This window comes from Plecotus auritus (assembly GCF_963455305.1).
Source record: "Plecotus auritus genome assembly, chromosome: 4".
Taxonomy (NCBI): domain Eukaryota; kingdom Metazoa; phylum Chordata; class Mammalia; order Chiroptera; family Vespertilionidae; genus Plecotus; species Plecotus auritus.
Genome location: NC_137775.1, coordinates 46,593,071 through 46,614,148, shown reverse-complemented (window position 1 = coordinate 46,614,148; position 21,078 = coordinate 46,593,071). Strand labels below are relative to the sequence as shown.

The window sequence follows — 21,078 nt, the reverse complement described above, 5'->3', positions numbered from 1 at the left end:
ATTGGCATGTGAAAATCTTATTGCTCTGGTCCTTTTCTCAATCTGGAATGGTTCTCTTTTATATTAACACACATAACTTATACTTTTTAAAGTCAATATTCAAGAATTTGTGGAAAAATAACATTTTCACAATTTTTCAAGTTGGGTATTTTATATATAACCTCCTATTTCTGTGTAGTCACAAGGTACCATAACAACTAAGTATGTCTTTAAAAATTGTTTTTTTGGAAAATTCTAGAGACAGAATATATTTGGAACATACTTTCTAAAGGTATTAATACTATAGCAAGTATCTTCTGAACAATCTGTTCAAATAAATTTTCTCCAACTTTTCATTTCTATTACTGCCCACTGAGCACATCAAATCACAGTGCTTGTTTGCCATGACAACAGGCACTTTCTCATCTAGACTTGGGCTTTCAGTGACAACATCGTTAAGAGATTCTTCAAATTACTTTTTAAATGTCCTTTTCCCTCTGGATTTTCACTTATATCTAATTAGACTACTTACTCTATGCCATGTAATCCCTGTTGCCAAAACTGCTAAATGCTTCAGTAAGTAGGAGGAGGGCATCAATGGAGCAAGGCAGATGTAATGTCACTGGTTAAAAATAGAAGTGTGAAGCAGCTGCCTTAATTATAAAGCTTATTAATTCATGGTGTTAGAAAAATTTGGCAAGAGTTGTTATAAAATGTCTAGCCTTTCCAAATAGCATCACATTGTTTAAAATTTAAAATATATGTTTTCAATAAGGAATGATGAAATAATCATTTGCCAGTAATTAACATCTGCATTTAATAGCTACAATTATTAGCTATAAGGTCATACATAATTTTAAAAGCAACTCTGCTTCTTGAGTGACTTGTTAAAAGCATATACCCTTACATTTCAATGCTTTAATTTTTTTTTTTTACAGTTGGAATTAAATCATAGGAAAAGGATAAAATATGTCTAGGAGAGGAAGGAAGGTATAAAGCAAAGAGGTCTAAAAAGCTACTTTCTATAGAACCTGGAAAACTTAATTAATCTCATCAAACTGCAATTTTGTTTTCTATATATTAACATTTACTATGAAGGGTTGTTTGATGACTACAAATAATGTATACTAAAGTGCCTGTATAGTATGTGCTCAGTAAAAGGTAGTGGTTATTATTATCTTAATAGATATATTGTTAAGACAGGATTTAAATAAATGGGTTACTATTATAAAATAACATTAGTAAATAGAGATAGTCTCAATAAAGTCTTTGACCTTATGCCCAGAATATAGTATTTTACTGTCATTGAAAAGCAATGGCATCTAAAAGTGTAAGTCAGAAACAGTTCTATTTTTTAGGAAAAAGTAAAAAGAGAAGTCTCAAAAGAGGTGTTACTAAAAAAAAAAGACATTAGTGGGGTGTATTCCCCCCCCCCCCAGTGTTGACTGAAATAAAGATTTACATATAGGGTGGGGGAAAAGTAGGTTTATAGTTGTATGTGAAACAGTTTATTCTTTTTTTTTTTAGTTTTTTTTTTATTGTCTTAAGTTTTACATATGTCTCCTTTTTCCCCAATTGACCTCCCCAACCGTATTATTATTTACTAATTATTGTATTATTTTTCATACAAACTATAAACCTACTTTTGTCCTACCCTGTATAATAGAGTAAAAATCAATAGGAATTAGTACCTCTAAGTCTAACAGACTGCCACATTTAAAGAAATGAGACAGCCCCCCACACCCCCAGTATTCTGAAGGATAAAAATATTCCAAGTATCTAGTGGGCCAAGAGAAAAAAACGATGCTGCAAAGGTCTAACAGTAATCCCTGCCTTCCTAGATCTATAATGGAATTGGTCATCATCTATTACACCAAACATGACAGGCACAGTTCCATCTTCTCTTTTAGTTCTTTAGTAATTTTACCATTAATAAATTCATTCCAGCCCTTTTTGGATCTATATATTTTTGGCCTATATTATATCCATCAATTGAAGTAATAAATTCTCTGAGTTTATTACTTGCAGGATCAGATGGAACTTCCTACTAATTGAAAAAGTTACTCTGTTCAAGATCTAAAGAGGGCCCCATTCGTACAGTTCATTATTTGCATTTCAGTTACATTGATTCAAAGCCTTTGCCTCTCCAGACCGAAATGCCCTATTCACATACCTTCTATCATTTGAGTAGCTCACTTGGACCCACTCAAACGTTCTCTATGACGTTCTTTTGATGTGGGGCCAGGAGAAATGTATACAGCAAATCTCCTGCATAGAGAAAATTAATATGAAGGACAGAATACTATAACCTATTTTATTTTTGGAGACTGTTTTTGATGATGGGCAACATCCTGCTGCCATTCTTAGAGCATCATAATGAGCTGGTGACCTCAGTTAGTAACAACACCCAAGTGTTTTATATATTACTAGTGGCCTGGTGCACGAAATTCGTGCATGGAGGGGGGGTTCCCTCAGTCCAGCTTGCACCCTCTCCAATCGGACATCCCTCTTGCAATCTGGGACCACTGGCTCCTAATCACTCACCTGCCTGCCTGCCTGATCACCCCTAACTGCTGCTGCCTGCCTGCCTGATTGCCCCTAACCCCTCTGCCTGCCTGCCTGATCGCCCCTAACCTCCCTGCCTGCCTGCCTGCCTGATCGCCCCTAACCCCTCTGCCTGCCTGCCTGATCACCCCTAACCTCTCTGCCTGCCTGCCTGATTGCCCCTAACCTCTCTGCCTGCCTGCCTGATTGCCCCTAACTGCCTTCCCCTGCCGGCCTGATCTCGCCCCCAACTGCTCTCCCCTGCCAGCCTGATCTCACCCCCAACTGCCTCTGCCTGCCTGATAACACCTAACTGCCCTCCCCTGCTGGCCTGATCTTGCCCCCAACTACCCTCCCCTGCCAGCCTGATCTCGCCCCCAACTGCTCTCCCCTGCCAGCCTGGTTGCCCCCAACTGCTCTCCCCTGCCGGCCTGATCTTGCCTGCAACGGCCCTCCCCTGCCAGCCTGATCTTGCCCCCAAGGGCCCTCTCCTGCCGGCCTGATCTCACCCCCAACTGCCCTCCCCTGCCAGCCAATTTGGTTCTGATTGGTCAGTTTCTATGCCAGTCAGCATCAAAAGCTCCGCCTCCTGGCAGCCATTGGCTCCTCACAGTTCACCCAGATTTGGTTCTGATTGGTCGGTTTCTATGCCAGTCAGCATCTCTGGGCCTGATCAGAGAGGTGGGGCTGATCAGCAGCCCCTGCAGAGGCCTGGAGAGAAACAGAGGTGCAGCTGCTGGTGAAGCCCGGAGAGAAAGAGAGAGGCAACGGCTGATCAACAGCTGCCACGGAGGCTGTGGATCAGACCCTGCCTCTCTCTTCAGGCCTCTCTCCAGCCCTGATCTGCAGCCCCTTTGGCAGTCAGTGCTGGGACTGCAGGACTGACTTCCGGTATTTGGTAGAGCCTTCAGTTGGTCGTAATGGATGCTGGGTTTTTATATATTAGGATTACCACGGCCCATACATTATGTATGTGTTAACACACACACACACACACACACACACACACACACACACACACAGAGTTTGTCAATAATGTTCTCTATTCTATCTTCTATCTCTGGCCCCTATAAATAGCCTCACACATTTTAGGTACAAAATAAATATTTTTGGATGAATCAATATATGGTCTGTGGGTAGAAATGTAACTGCTGAAATTTAATATGGACAAATATTAGAGTAACATATTAAGAATAAAACATCTAATTTATGCATGCTTCATTATCTGCTTAAGATAGTAAGTCAATTTCCTTTAGCATAGCTCCTTACTTGGAAGTTTCATCTTTAAACTTAGAAATTTCTTGTTGCTTCCATCGTTTGGTTCAAAGGGTGATATTGTCAATATAAATCCACAAAATATAAGGCTAACCCCAACCATCCAAATGATAGAGGAAAAGAACAAAAGGGAAGAATTCAGAAGATATGGTATAAATATACCTAATGTATGAAATTTTTTATCATACCTGACAACCTTCTGCTAGAAACACTGTATTAAAAGGAAGTCTATAGTGTCAAAAACACTATGAAAGGAAGCATACTATGAAATGGGTGATCTGATTAAAAATTTTTCTTTAAGGAAAACGCCTTTCTGGTAAATATTAATATTGCAATAAAATTATATCCTTACTCAAAATGAAATTCTAATTCTTATGTTAGAAAAGTTGAAAGTAATATACAAAATGAGTAGATAAAGAGAAAAAATTCCAATTCATTTAAATAAAGGAAAAACAACTCTATGGCCAAGTATGAAATTCTAAACTATATCTTCTCTAAAGGAAATGAAGGTCCAAAAAAGGTACTAATTATTAGATACAAATATGTAAAACTCAGAGAGATTATCATTTAAAACTATGTTTTTATGTCAATTGAAGAGAAATAATAGGTTTATGTATTTTTAAATGCTTGTTGAAAGTGACTCAATGTTTTAATATTCTTATCAAATTTTATGGTTACTCTCTAGATTTTTTCCTCTGTGCTAGCAATAATCACACTGCAATATAATCAAATGACCTAAAAAAATCTTGAAAAACGTAATTTCTACACTATCATTAATATAATATCTATCTACATATAAAAGCCTAAGCGCCCGTTACGACTAAACAACTGGAACAACCAGAATGACTGGTCGACCAGTCACTATGATGTGCACTGACCTCCAGGGGGTAGATGCTTAATGCAGGAGCTGCCCCCTGGTGGTCAGTGAGCTCCAACCACCCGCAGTCCCTCCCCCCTGCCAGCTGGCCCCCATCGGCCCCTGGCGCTAAACCATTCATAGAGACCTGATTTTGGGTCGGGGTTTCATATGTAGCAGAGCAGCTAGCTCCCTCACTGCATTCTATTGAAAGTGAGCCCTCGACACAAGGGATTGTCTTGCTCTTGTCCTCTCCCTTCCCCATGGGCCACCCGCCCACTGCAGTGGTGGCGAGGGAAGGAAGAGAGGGGGAGGCAAGGACTGCATGGTGGCAGGGTGCTGATGGCAGAGGTGGTGGCATCTGTTCCTTTCTCACCTGGCCTGGCAACTGTTGCCTCCTCTCCCAACCCCGCCGGGGCCTTTGGGCCCCAGGATGGGATGGGGAACCGGGGATGAGTTGCGGTGGACACGGCCACTTTCAAAAAGGGGCCGAGGGCCAGCTCCCTCCTTGAGGCCACTGGCCAACCTCCCATGGTCCTTCTTCCTGGCCGGCTAACCTCCTGCGGTCCCTCCCCCTGTCCTTCTCCCCGGCCAGCAGGCCCTGATCGGCCTGACCCCAATTGGCCCTGATCGCCAGCCAGGCTTAGGGACCCCACCCATGCACAAGTTCGTGCACCGGGCCTCTAGTAATATAATAAAATATGTAGCCAAAGAAATGAGAAAATTAAATTGTTAAAAATATTACAGTAAGTTCAAAGTAATATTCAAGAGAATAGAAGCTTTTCAGTTGTGGATCTTCTCAGGAATACTAAAAATTCCTCTTAAAAATAATTAATACTTTTTTAGAAAGTTTTAAAATGACTTTAGAAGCATCAATGGTTGCATTTTAGTAAAAGGAGACACTGAAGTGAATAACTTATAATATTGAATTGTTAAAAATTATGTGACTTTATTAAGCATTATAAAAACAAAGATAATGGAAATAGGCCTTTGAAACACTAATGCTACCCCACTGCTTTCCTTTGCTCTGAGTTGTCCTTATCATCCTGTTCTCTATAGGTTCTGTCATGGCTAGTTTCCTCCTCCTGGTTTCAAAAGGAGATGAGAGTAAAGAAGATAATGAAGCAATGTGAGTCGTTTAGGAATCATGGGAGTGGACACAGGAAACATTTAAAAAACTAAATGAAAAAATGAGTTCTAGAAATTACACTGTAATTACTTCAAATACAATCTTGCTTTATTATTTAATGTTTTTCTGTTAGTATTCATATGCTCTTTTTAATAGAGAATAGTTCCTAGACAAATTAATAAAACAGTGGTATCTGCAGATCTCCTTGTCACTGTGAGTCCCAGAGTTCCAGTGTCCCAGTATGCTCATTCAAAAAGAATTCTAAGATATTAGACTTAGACACTATCTATAAGAAGTTGGGAGTTTCTTGGACCAAATAACATAGGATAGAGAGATTATATTATTGTTGCTGTGGAAATTACAAAGTGAGTACAGCAAACAATATTTACATCAATATACTAATGAGTTTATCATATATATATATATATATGTATATATATATATGCAGATGATTTATTTTATTTAGTTATTCACAAAAGAGTTAACTTTAATAAAAATATTCTATGAGATTAGAGTAAATAGTGTTAGGCACTGTAATGTTGGAAAGAAACAAGCTGTTGAAAAGATGTAGAGAGACCTATTGTTCTGATCAATGTCTTTTCATAGAGAAGACTAAAGAAACTAATGACTTAATTGCTTTTGTACTGTATATATTTTTGGGCTATTTTAGTGGGGTGGAGGGGAAGACAGAATGTAACAGGCATATGGTTTTCACCAACTTCCTTTACAAATAATGTGCATCTAGTCTTAACATGACATACTTTGTATCTCCCACCTCAGTATCCTCTACCTAACTCTGTGTGTGTGCGTTTGTGTGTGTTTGTGTGCATTTGTGTGTGTGTGTGTGTGTGTGTGTGTGTGTGACATGAGAGGCAGCATAGTACAGAACCCACACAGTGTCAAGTTCCTAGAGTAGACTGGCACATGAAAGGTGTTAACTATTAATATATGAGTTCCCCAGGTAGACAAGTACTTTTAAATATTAGATTAGGTAAATATATCAATATAGGTAAATATGAAAGAAAATTATATTCTTAAATCTAACAGATACTATTTTAAGATGCTTTCCAAAATTATTTAACCATTATTTTACTCTCTTTCTCCCAGGTAAATCCTGTTTTTATGAATTTCTGACTGGGAAATGATAACCTCATTCTTAAGGATGTAAAAATTTCTTCATATTTTTTAATACTTCTTATTTCAGAAATGAATTTTTAATTTTACAAAGAAACATTTTTTCAATAGCTATCTTAATACTCTATTTTAATCCTCTACATTTTCCTATAGAGCAAACAATAGAAAAACTATTAATACAGGAGCCATTCATTCATCAATTCATTAACAAATATTTTTGGACTTACTGCAATTGTACTTGGTCCTATGCTGCACACAGAATCTATACACTAGAAAAACTGTTAATGGGATATTAAAATCTATTAAAAATAATAAAGCAATAGGAGTGGTAGGAAAAACCTAGTAAGTAAGTGAACCTGCTTGGAATTAGTGAATTAATAGGAGAAGGACCACAATGGTCCTGAACTTTTATCTTGAAGGACAGGGTGATCACCTAGCTGCCAAGGATGGCCCAGTTTATACCTATTATCTTGGCTTAGATATTAATAGCGCCCTATTCCATTCTCAGAAAGATCCAAGTGTGGATGATAAATTATGTGGTCACCTTATCTATGGAGAACTGGGTCCAAATATGTTGCTTTAGTGATCTTGTTTGACAGATGAAAGGACTTCATAAATAGTTTCTACAAATTTAAAGGGGAACTGGATGGCAACAATTTAAGAGAAGGTATGGAATATATAAAATATAATCTCTTTATGTTAAAGAACAATGCAGTAATAACATCAAACTTACACTTAGGATTGAAAGCAGTTCTTCAGTACTGCATTCGGGTTTTAAACGCTCCTTGAACATTTTAACTGTTTGGTGCTTCAAATAGTAGTAAGAGGCAATTCGGCCGTATGTCAAAGGTTCAATGCTCCGATTATCCTATTTCAAATAAAAGATAAAGTGACATAAACAAGAAGTACAATAGAAGGGCATACATTTATAAAATCAATAATTCATACTGCAGTTGTTATTGTAACAATTTTGTTAAACTTTTTGGTCATTTTTAGAAGTGAAAGCCCTATTGTTAAAAAGCTAGGCAAACTTTCAATTGAAATGTATGAGTCATACCTCTCCAATTTCAATACAATGGGAATGTTCCAATTCCACCAGGGACTTCTCAATCAGAAAGGACAGAAACTTGTTCACAGAATCATGGCTCACATCACTCAAATTGTAGTAGCTAGAAAATAAGCAAAGTTTCAAGGCTACATACTATATTATATTACATAAATGATAGTGTAGAAATTTAATTTTCTATTAAAACTATTGTTTCAATTGCACATAGTTTTTTTCAGAACTTAAAAAAAAACCCCAACAAACCAATCCAATTACATCTGCAGCATTCAAAAAAATAAAGCAATTGCAAATACCATTTCCATTTTACAGATCAATATTCCCATACTAAGGTTTGTTGACCCTGATGAACAATGACAATGCATTAAAAATATGTAAGATAAGCAGATAAAGTTCACCATCACATTAAAAATATACTAACTTTCCATGCTCCAATCAAAAGACACATGGTGGCTGAATGGATAAGAAAACTAAGGCCCTTATGAGTGCTGATTACAAGAGACCCACTTCAGATCGAAAGACACACACAGGCTAAAAATAGAGGGATGGAAAAAGATAGCTCATGAAAATTAGAAACAAAGCATAACAAAAAAGATGGGGTAGCGCCCTAGCCGGTTTGGCTCCGTGGATAGAGCGTCGGCCTGCAGACTGAAGGGTCCCAGGTTCGATTCTGGTCAAGGGCATGTACCTTGGTTGCGGGCACAACCCCAGTAGGGAGTGTGCAAGAGGCAGCTGAATCGATGTTTCTCTCTCATCGATGTTTCTAACTCTCTATTCCTCTCCTTTCCTCTCTGTAAAAAATTAATTAAAAAAAAAAAAAGATGGGGTAGCAATACTTATACCAGACAAAACAGACTTTAAAACAAAGGCTATAACAAATAAGAGACAAAGAAGGACCCAGCAATTCCACTTCTGGGTATTTATCTGAAGAAACTCCAAATAGTACATCGAAAAGATATATGCATGCATATGTCCACTGCAGCATTATTGACAACAGCCAAAATATGGAAGCAACCCAAGTGTCCATCAACAGATGATTGGATAAAGAAGAAGTGGTACATATATGCAATAGAATATGATTCAGCCATAAAAAAGGATGAAATCTTGCCATCTGCAACAACATGGATGGACCAGAGGGTATTATGCTCAGTGAAATAAGCCAGACAGAGAACAACAGATGTAATTTGACTTCACTTATATGTAGAATCTAAAAAACAAATGAACAAGAATGGAAACAGACTCAAAGATATAGAGAACACCTTGATGACTGTGAGATGGTAGGAGGTTTGGGGGATGAAAAAAGGGAAGGAATTAAGAAGCACAAATCAGTAGTTACAGAACAGTAAGGGGATGTAGAGTACGGCATAGGGAATATAGTCCATAATATTGTAATAACTATGTATGGTGTCAGACGGGCACTTGAAATATTGGGGTGATCACTTCATAAGTTATATAAATGTCTAATCACTGGGTTGTACACCTGAAACTAATATAATATTGTACATCAACCATAATTAAAAATTATTACCCCCTCAAAAAAAAAACCCCAGAAAAAAATAGTATATACTAACTTTTCAGTGTTAAAACTAGCCTTACTTCAGTGTATAAGTTTGCAGCAAACTAAACTTATGTACTAGATTTAGAAAGGGTGAGAAGCATATTATATCCTATCTAATAAAAGAGTAATATGCAAATTGACAGCACCTCCGCCACACCCACAAGCCACGCCCACCAGCCAATCAGAAGTGAGTATGCAAATTAACTCAACCAAGATGGCTGTGGCCACAGAGCAAGCAGGAGGCTTGGGTTTCCCTGGCAATGGAGGAAGCCAAGGTACCCGCACACCCTGGCTGGCACTAGGTTACAAAGTTTCAATTATAGAAGATAAATAAATCCCAACAAAAATGACTGCGGCCACAGAGCGAGCAGGAGGCTTGGGTTTCCCCGGCGATGGAGGAAGCCAAGCTTTCCGCCTGCCCTGGCCTCTGCTCAAGGCTACAAAGTTTCAATTATAGAAGATAAATAAATCCCAGATACCAGGGCCTCCGCTTGGGTCGCCGGGGGGCGTGGCCGGCCTGCAAACCACCACAGGACCCTCTCCCAGGCCACCCCATACCCCAAGGGAACCCCCATCCTGATCCAGGACACCCTTCAGGGCAAACCAGCTGGCCCCCACCCATGCACGAGGCCTCTATCCTATCTAATAAAAGAGTAATATGCAAATTGACCATCACTCCAACACACAAGATAGCTGCCCCCATGTGGACACAAGATGGCCACCGCATGATGGCCAGCAGGGGAGGGCCGTTGAGAGGGACCAGGCCTGCAAGGGAGGGCAGTTGGGAGGGACCAGGCCTGCAAGGGAGGGCAGTTGGTGGCAGTCAAGCCTGCAGGGGAGGGCAGTTAGTGGTGACCAGGCCGGCAGAGGAGGGAAGTCGGGGGCAACTGGGCCTGCAGGGAAGGGCAGTTAGGGGCAATCAGGCTGGGAGGGGAGCAGTTAGGCATCAATCAGGCTGGCAGGGGAGAGGTTAGCGGGTGATCAGGCTGGCAGGCAGAAGTGGTTAGGGGCAATCAGGAAGGCAGGCAGGGAAGCAGTTGGGAGTCAGCAGTCTTGGATTGTAAGAGGGATGTCCGACTACCCGTTTAGGCCCGATCCTACTCGGACATCCCTTCAGGGGTTCCAGATTGGAGAGGGTGCAGGCTTGGCTAAGGGACACCCCTCTCCTGGTGCATGAAATTCATGCACTGGGCCTCTAGTATAAATATAAACATACAGTTTTCTATATATATAAAAGCCTAGGTGACCATTATGACCAGTTGACCAAATGACCGGTCGCTATGAGGCACACTGACCACCACGAGGCAGACGCTCAACGCAGGAGCTGCCCCCTGGTGGTCAGTGCGCTCCAACAGCCAACCTACCATGGCTGGCCAACCTCCTGTAGTCCCTCTCCCCGGCCAGCTGGCCCTGATCGGCCCCAATTTAGAATGGGCAAGACAGCCTTGATCGGTGGCCCAGGGACCCCATCCATGCATGAATTCATGCACCGGGACTCTAGTATATATATATAAAAACCCAGCAACTTTATAAAACTCAAAGAACTTTATAAAGTTCAGCAACTTTATAAAACTCAAAGAACTACTGATTTGGGTGGTAGATCACTGATTTGGGTGGTAGATCAGTTCTTTTAGGAAATTTAGTCAATGACTGTTCTCTTAATGCTTGAGGAATAATTGTCATCCTAAAGACTGGAAAGAACATCATCAGGCTAATAATAGGCAGTCTAACTAAGCTCCTATATAAGGAAACAGATTCAACTCTCTATATTTTCCAAGTAAAAAGTCTAAGGACATGCCATTCACCTGAATGTCTCCCTCAGTAACTCCTGGGGTTTTTGGTAAATCCCTAAAATCACTAGGAATCTTTGTCTGGGAATAGATCCAGAAGGCGAGGGACTGCCACCACAGTCACGACAGACTTCTATTTGCTGGTTGGCATAAGGAATTTATATGCCCTACTTCCATCCTAATCAGGAGTGGACAGTGGCCTCAGAGAAGAGACTCATCACTGAACCCCAAAAATGAGGGTTTGCATCTGTACAGGACTAGGAAAGCAAGTGGCTTGGGAAGCAAGTGATAATGATCTCAAATGGGAGAGGCCTAAAGAAAACCACAATCTGTCAATACAGTAATTTTTTCTTTCTTCAAAGGGAAGGATTTGGGGTTAATATACTATAAAATTTATTTTAAAATACACAAAGCAGTTCTTAAATCATGGCAGAATATTTTTTCATTAGAAAGAGAAGTTAGCACAAATGGTTAGGTATAAAACCAAATATGAGAGTCTCTAATGAGTAAGGATTATAACAGGCTATTTATTTGGGAAAATAACTGTAAATCATATGCTAAGAATTTTAATTTTCATAAAAATTGTTACTTTTAATTTTAGTCTGTGGAGAAATTACCAACTTTAGAATAAAGCAATATTTATCAATGAACAGATAGATAAGTATTGAAACCAGTGCTGTCGTTAATTTGAACACAATGTACAAACTTGCATCTAACCAGGCATATCTGAAAGTGAAAAACCAGCATTAGAAATCATTAGAAAATTCTATTTCCATTATCCTGAAGTACTTAGTTAGAATAATGCATTCTATTTAGAGGTGAAAATAAAAATTCTGGACATTCAATGCCCCATCAGAGACACGGACCCCTCAAAGCCATTCCAAATTATAGTTGACCTTGAACAACACAGGTTTGAACTGCCTGGGTCCACTTACATATGTGTGTGTTTTTTTTCAACAAATATTGTAAATCTATTTCTCTTCTTTAAGATTTTCTTTTCTCTAGCTTACTTTATTGTAAAAATACAGAACATAATCCGTTTAACATAAAATATGTGTTAATAATAATGTGATAGGTAAGACTTCTGGTCAACAATAGGCTATTAGTAGTTAAATTAGGGAGTCAAAAATTATACACAAATTTTTACTACACAGGGGTCAGTGCCCTTAATCTCTACAGTGTTCAAGTTGTAGTCATACAATTTGTCTTTCATTTTTTCTCAACAAATGAAATTTATCAGCCAAACTTTCTGCATACGGTAGCTCTTACTGTATACAGTAGATCCCCTGTATTCAGTTTCTTTTCCAAGGTTTCAGTTACCCATGGTCAACTGCAGTCTGAAAATATTACATGACAATTCTGGAAATAATTCGTAAGTTTTAAACTGTACACTACACTGAGAAGCCTGATGAAATGTGGCACCACTCTGATAAGTCCCACTTGGGTGGTGAACCATCCCGTTATCTACTTTGTATACCCTACCTGCACATGAGTCACTTAATAGCCATGTTGGTTATCAGATCGACTGTCACAATATTGCAGTATTTGTGTTCAGGTAAGTTATTTTACTTAATGATAGCCCCCCAAGCACAGGACAGAAGTAGTGATCCTGGCAATTCATATATGCCAAAGAGAAGCTGGCACCCTTGAAATTGTGAAGAAGTAAAAAGAAATTTGTGCTAGTTTTGCTGTTGCACCTCAAACTGCAAAAGTTGAGGCCACAGTACTTGTAAGTGCTTAGTTAAGATAGAAAAGGCATTAATTAAATTTGTGGGTGGCAGACACAAAGAGAAAATGAGTTCTAACTGTTGGCAATGTGTTGTGCCAGAAAGCACTGAGCCTATACAAAGACCTCAGCAAGAAAGCCCCTGAAACAACTGACCACTTTCACATAACTTTTAATTCTGTATATTGTTATAATTGTTCTCTTTTATCGTTAGTTGTTGTTAATCTATTACTGTGCCTAATTTATAAATTAAACTTTATGCCTGTCTCAGGCATCTGCTAGACGGTCTTGGAACATATCTCCATTGGATAAAGGAGGTACCACTATATTTCACATTCATTTGGCTTGATAAGCCTATAAAATTTCAACACTTTTTCAGATGTCTGGACAAAAATATAACTGATAGTTATTTCTAAATTGAAAAACTAGTGTAAATGTACCTAGGACACTGAATAAATAGTACTATTTATAGAGAAAGAATCAAGCTATTAAAATTACAGAAAGAAGACATTATGAAAATCATATTACCATGAAAAAAAGTTAAAAATTCCATTTTTTATCTATAAATTTATCTATCATGCTATTTGAAGACAAAAAAAATATCATGGATGTTGCTACTGATTACCACATCCCATTCTTCTATAAATATAACTGGAATGCTAACTTTACCAGTTTATGACTTAATAAATAAATCTGGTATACTCACAAATAATATTCAAAACCATTAATAAAAACTTTCCTTTAAAAATTCTAGGCTTTTTCTTACATTTATTTTATCCACTGTTTTATGTATTACAAGATACATTTTGATGGCCTAACACCCCTTCTCTTGTTTATTTATTTAAGTCTATTGGAAAAATTTTAGACTAATTTCTAGCTTTTATCCAGATAAAGTACAGTTAGGGTAAACATTTCTTAAACATTGAAAATAAATTACACAAATAATCAAATAAAATCATGTCTCTGATAATACAACAAATTATCTGATGACTATCCTATATAATAAAAGGCTAATATGCAAATGTCCCCTTGGGAGTTCAACCGACTGGGAGTTCGACCACTTGCTATGACATGCGCTGACCACCAAGTGGCAGCGTGGAATGAAGGAAGGCCGGGCTAGCAGCTGGCAGCTGGGGGAAGGCAGGCAGCCGGCAGCCAGGGGAAAGAAGACCCTGATCGGCCCTGATCACCGGCCAGGCCTTAGGGACCCTACCTGGGTACGAATTTCATGCACCAGGCCTCTAGTATTAAAGTATTATCTATAACCTAACTCGCTAAAAATTAACAAGTTTTTTGAGCATAATAACTTAAAAAGCTTCCATTGATATTTCTTCTTACTATAGTTCTTCTTGGATGTACTCACCAACGTTTTTATTGATTTGTATAAGAAATATAAATTTCAGTTTAAGTAACTGAATTGCCATAAAATGTATTCAATATTAACACTTTCATTCTTACAATATCTGGGGGTAATCTAAAATTTAGAAATTCCTAAAATTGTTTTCTTTGGGCATTCTGGCATAAGTGATAACTTTTATTTATTTAAAAAAAGTGACAACTTTTAAAAATAGAGAATGTTAATTAAAATATTATACAAGAATATAATAGTAAAATCTCAATAATTAAAATACTTGTCTCCTATGCAGCCAACACAAATACTAAAATGCATCTATTTTTGTTAATGATATAACTTTACTGATTTACACCAAGTATTTTTTGTTAGTATTTCAACTGAGATTCCAAAGATACATAAAGAATTTTCAAATACTTATAAAAGTAAGCTTAATTAGACATGCAATTTACAAGACACTGTTAAATAATACAACTAAATGTAAATGAAGTCAGTTTTTAGGTAACAAAATTTGAGAGATAAAATATTGACAGTTTTTTGTGTGAATAAAGGATGGAGTTTATATTTACATGATCTTTATTAGTAGCATCAAATGGCCTTCACTTCTATCACGTGTACTTTTCAGTCATTGTATAATTTCTAGTCTAAATAATTATTAGCATTTAGCTTAAAACATTACATGTAATTTCAATAATCACTTTACTAACTTGAAAAAAGCTGCAACAGCTAAGTAAAAAGGTTTGTGTTCATGGTGCACTCTCCACAGTACAAAATTTATAATTCACTCTTTCTTTAAACAGAAATATTAACACAACTGTTTAATTTGGGATAAAGAATACTAGGTATTTTCATGCTCAGTGCACTGAATCATCAAGTCATTATCTTCTCTTTGCCACAAATGGACAGCCTACCTTTCTGCCAGCATGCTATTTCATTTATTTCATGGAGAAATCCAGTTTCACAATAATTGACTTGTCAGAAGCTCTAATTTATGAGGCTGAGCTCTATAAGATTTCTCTATATTGGACTCAACCTGCACACAAGCAGGGTTGAATATTTACAATGCTGTTAACAGGTGCTGAGTTGTTTAATGATTCTAATAGCCAGAAGCGTACTGAGAAAGCCAGCGGGATCACAATTACAGGCTGTTTGAACACAACAATTACTAGTCCCCTGAGAGGTGTGAAAGTCAAAGGCAGTTTGATACTGACAGCATCTAGCACATGGGCTAGACAGGCTAACTTGTATTAGCAGTCCATTGGGAAAAAGTCATAACAAACCTCCCTCTACCATAAAAATTTACAAAGTTCATTAAATTTAAACAATCAAAAAGTGAAACAACTTCAAAAAATTATCTTTAAACGATCTTATCAAAGGACAAACAAGAATATCACATATGCAACCTCAAGTTATCTTTTTCCAACCTTGAAAGGGATAAAATTTCAACAGTTGAGAATAAAAGAGATTTTACTGTAATGTAAAACACAGATAAAGTTACACCAAACAGTTTGGATTTAATGGGAATAGTGGCAGCCATTTCCTGTTTGGTTTATGTAAACCTGGCCAGAGATCTCGCTGGGAAATTTTTCATCAGCATTGAAATGCTGCTGCTATAACTGTCAGTACTGGGAAGTCATTTGTTACAGCACCATGTTTTTTTATGTTCGGATTATGCAGCAGTAATAATGACAGAAATAATGAAAGTGGTTGCAGGGACAGCTGAAACTACCACAACATTTTTTGTTCCAGAAATATTTAAAAGCTTTCTCAAGGGAAAAGAGAGAGTAAAACTGAACATACAAATTGATTCCAGAACTCAATTTAGAATATAGTATATGTCATGATGCCCCAGTACATGTGTTTATATATAGTTGACCAAATGAATGTGTATATGTATGTGTGTCTACATACATTTATTAATATAAATATGTATCTTTATATGCATATACGGTATACTTGCATATACATATCACACACACAAGAATATAAACTGACAATCTTTCAATATGACTGTAATTTAGTTAGTCTTAGATTTCAATCACTTGTTGTTTTATATATTTTGATGCTATATTTTTAGTTATGTAAAAATTTGTAAACTACTATAATTTTGTAGTGATTGAGCTTGCTATCAATATGAGCCATTCTTCTGTCTTTTTAAATCTTTTTTGCCTTAAATTTCGTTTCATGATTTAATTCTTCAGCTATTACTTTCTCTTTATTATTCTCCTTCATATCTTCCTTCAATCCTTAATTTTTAACTTTTCTACATCATTTTTATTTGACATGTTACTTATAAATTATTTAGCTGAATTTAGAAAAATGAATCTAGAAAATTTATTTCAACAAGAAAGTTTAAATCATTTATAACATTTATGATTATAATTGACATGTCTTATGATATAGAAACATCCTGTCAATCCTCTCCTCAAAACTCCTACAATGGTTCCCATTTTATCCAGAATGAAAGTCAAAGTCCTTACCATGGTCTCTAAAGTCCCACATGACCTGTACTACCACTGACCCCCACATCCCTAATCTCATCTCCTGCTACTCTCCACCCCTCACTTATTCTCTGAGCCACACCTTCTCCTTACTGTGCCTTAAACACACCAGACCTGCCTGCCTTAGACCATCTCCTGTTCCCTTGGCCCACAATAATCCCTATATAGTCATGTGGTCAATTTCCTTACTTCATTCAAGTTTTTGTTCAGATGTGAGCACCTTTTTTAAAAACACATACACCACAATACATTATTATTAACAATAGTCCCCACACTGTATGTTATAATCTCAGAAATTATCTTTTAACTAAAAGCTTGTATTCTTTGATCAACATCTCCCCCTTTCTACCTTTGGCGTCTTTAATTGGCCAGGTATCTCAAAATATGTATAGATGGCTACTAAAGGACTGGCACTCTTGATATAGATGGTAAAGAGAGGATAAACCACCACCCCCTGAAATTAATTGAAGCGTATTCACTAACAGATAACCAGACTTTTAAGACTGTTAAAGCTTGGTTGGGTATAAGGGCTTGAGAGGGCACTCCATGCAGGAAGAAGAGTGACAGCAAAAGTGCATAAGTGAGAGGAACCTCACTTGGTGTGGGTTAATGTCTCCTCTGATGGGGGTGGGGGGGGGGGCGGTAAATACTCAACATTCATTTGGAGCAGTGAGAGAGCAGGAAAAGCAGCTGCCACAACTAAGTGCCCTAAGCTGATGCATCAGGATGATGTATCCTTCTGACTCTCACTCCAGAATTTCCTCCTAGCAAAGATGGCCATCAATATAGAAGGTGAGGCAATGGGAATGAAGGAAAACTCACTTATTTACACGCATATGAGCAGGAAGCCCCTTAAGTCATCAATACCCAAGAAATTTTTTGGCTTAGAGGCTCAGTATAATTTTTTCAGTAATAACCCTCAAGATTTCATCTTTATCCACTGTGCTAACACCCCAAACATCCTGTTCTGCCCCTAATTAGTACTGTTTATTATAGTTGCATGTAGATTTTCTCACCATAATACTATTAAATAGAAGGCAGTTTATAACCAGAGCAACAGGGAGAGATGCCTACTTCAGTTCCCTCTCAGTGGGATCCCTATTCCAAATGATGTCTCCCACTGTGCACTTGGCTCATCTCACTCTCACAGTTGAAAATATAAACTGTTCACTCTCCTACTCATTATCTGAATTTAAAGACTGAATGCTTTCTATGTCTGCTAACTAAACTTTATCTAGTTCCCACCTCCAATATAATACATTTAATTTCTGATCAATACCATCTGACAGTTTGCAAATTAGGCTAGACTGGGGTTAGACTAAAAGCAGGTCAAACAGTTGGAGAACTAAGAAAATAAAGAAGAGAAAATTTAAAAAGTAACTTTACGTTGGAAGTCAAGGTAAATGGATGCAGGATAATAACATTAACAAAAGTAAGAAAGTTAGATTAGAAGAGAATTTGGGATGTGATTAATTCCGTTTCAGACATGTTGAGTTTGATATGATGGTGGGAAGACTACTTGACAGCATTCATAAGGCAGGTGGAAAAATGAGATTGTACATTGATAGAGAGCAGACTGGAGTAACATAGTTTGGGGTCTTTCACATACTGATGATATTTTAAATATAGATGGGATATTAGACTGAGAAGAGCACAACATCACTTTACAGTATTTTTGCTAAAAAAAAAAAAAAAAAGGCAAAACTTGAATTTAGAGATGAGGGTGCTTAAGTTGAATCCAAACTTAAGGACATTCTAGAAAAATAACTGGCCAGTATTTATTTCTCTAAAAATGTCATTTGCTGATCTGACCGGAAAAAAAAAAAAAGTATAATTTTGATTCATTCACACCAGACAATTATTGTTATGTTGGTTGTTGTAATTTTTTTTTTGACAATCTAAGAGAAAAGAGATCAGTGCCCTTGACTTAATAGTCAGGTATTGAATGTTTTAAAAATTCTTGGGGTCCACCAGTTGAAAATCACTGGTATAGATCAATAAAGCAATTGGAAGGGAGTACAGGAAAAACAGCACATTAATCAACATTAATTATATTCTTTATAATTAATACTGAACTTAGACTTTAATTCATGCATTGCATTCTCAACATGGCCCTGTGAGGTAGGCTATTACTCACTTTCCAGATCAAGAAAGTGAAGCTGAGAGAGGCAAAGTGACTCAAAGCTGCAATTAGTAAAGGGTAGTGCTGAAACAAGAATCATTGTTCTGATTCCAAATTCAAAGCTCCTTCTAACCATTAATTGCCTCTATTCTTATGATCTAAAAAATGAATGTATCTATGGTTACACACTAAAGAAATAAAGAGTGGTATGTCAGCAAGCTTAGGTTTTAAGTCCTGGCTTTATCACAAAGTAGTTATGGGATCCTGGGCAAGTCACTTTAAGTTTCCAGTCTCCCTTTCTTCAATACCAAACAAGAAGGTTAACTAGAATACCTGTAAAGTCTATTTCATTATACAGTTCCACAATTCTAATCTTGTGATCCACTTACTATGAAAATTTGCAGTGCTAAATGGCGAGCTCACTAATTTCGCAGTCATATTCCCAAATGACATTTTGTATTTAAACCAGAGGTTCCAACAGTTGAGGAAAATGTCACCATATTCTCAAACTCCTGTCTATGCAAGTGGAAATGTTGGTGGAAAACAAATTTCTTAAGGTAACAAGAGATAAGATTTAGTAATTACATTTTTCATCATGGTTTCTCTGTTTAAGACCTTACAGTGGTTTAGTATTCCCTCCTACCCATGTCAGGAATGTCCCTCATCTTTGGCCTTCCTTCCATTCCCTCTCTATCTTTTATGGTCCTATTCATCTTCCCCTTATCATTAAACAGCTTCCTAACTGGTCTCCCTGCTGTGAATGTCTCCCCATTCCAGCTCATTCCCTACTGTGGTGCTGTAAGAACTGAAACAAAACGAAACCTAATTTGGTGATGTTAAACCATGTTTAAAGGCTCCCAATGGCTCCCAGCCATAGGATCAGTTGCAAACTCCTTAGCATGGCATAGAGGCCCTTTACTTTCTTGTTTGGCCCACTTTCTGGTCAAGACAATCTTCTTGTCTCTATGCTGTTTAAACTCTGGCTACATCAAACTTCCTGGAGTTCTGTAAACACACTTTCAAGCCTTGACGGCCTTTGTCATAAAGGCCTCCAGCTTTTCTTCTCTTCCAGATTTAAGATCAACTCTTCTGAAAAGCTTTCACTCTCATAGGCTTAAATACAGTTCTATTAGAGCACTTACGATTCATATTGTAAATATATATATATATATATATATATATATATATTTCCAATATTAAAAGATCAGCCCTTGAAGATAGTGTATGATGTGCATTTGTGTTTATGCCTCATCATCTAGTACAAATAACATCTCACAATAGGTGCTGAAGGAAGATCTACTTTCTTGAGTAAAAGACACTTCACCACAACTACCCCAATTTTATTTTCTCTTGCTGGGTCCTTATTAACCCTCAAAAATTCTTTTTTTTCCTCTATGTGTTTACAAGCTTCAATCTTCTTTGAATTCCAGCTGTACTCAAGTCAATCACTACCATGTAAGTTTAACATGTTTCTTAATTACTTCAGTTGTCTCCCTAAGTACAGGCAAAGTCCTTGAGGGTATCCTAAATTAATTAAAATAAGCTAAGAAATAAATTCATACAATTATTCATTTTCTAATATATCATAATACATTGTGATCATATCAAAGACATCAAGTGATTCTCTGTGCAAATTCTCACATCTAGAATGTCCAAAGTTCTGACTTTTTTGTTGTGTACCTGAACTTAGAGATTACTACTTTCAAACATATTTTCTTTCAGTGCAAAACAGAAATAAACAGTGCCCTGTGCTTACCTGGGGTTCATGATAAGGCGTCGGAAAAAGTAAGTCCAGGTGATATAATCCATTGCATCTTGCTTAGATGTTATTGTTCCACCAGCAATCTCCGCATTTAAATGGTCAGACAGCACTCCTAATAAACTACATGGTGAACAAGACATGGGAAACATACATGAACATTAAATGAAGCACACTTTATCTCACAGTCAAGACTCAGGTGTTATGTTCCAAGATACAAAAGTAACGTGTTTTGTATGATTTATATATTTTGTATATGATTTAGGGGAAATGAATTGCAAGATGGAAATA

General features: G+C 37.3%; 1 protein-coding gene across 1 annotated transcript in view; it reads right to left on the bottom strand.

Moving 5' to 3' along the window:
• ASCC3 (activating signal cointegrator 1 complex subunit 3) overlaps positions 1-21,078 on the bottom strand; it is a 288,876-nt gene that overhangs the window by 69,270 nt on the left and 198,528 nt on the right. Inside the window, exons 34-36 of the mRNA XM_080665788.1 lie at positions 20,785-20,910; positions 7,975-8,086; positions 7,651-7,785 (exon numbers count right to left, since the gene is read on the bottom strand). Coding sequence (XP_080521914.1) covers positions 7,651-7,785; positions 7,975-8,086; positions 20,785-20,910 — 373 coding nt within the window. The remainder of the gene's footprint in view (positions 1-7,650; positions 7,786-7,974; positions 8,087-20,784; positions 20,911-21,078) is intronic.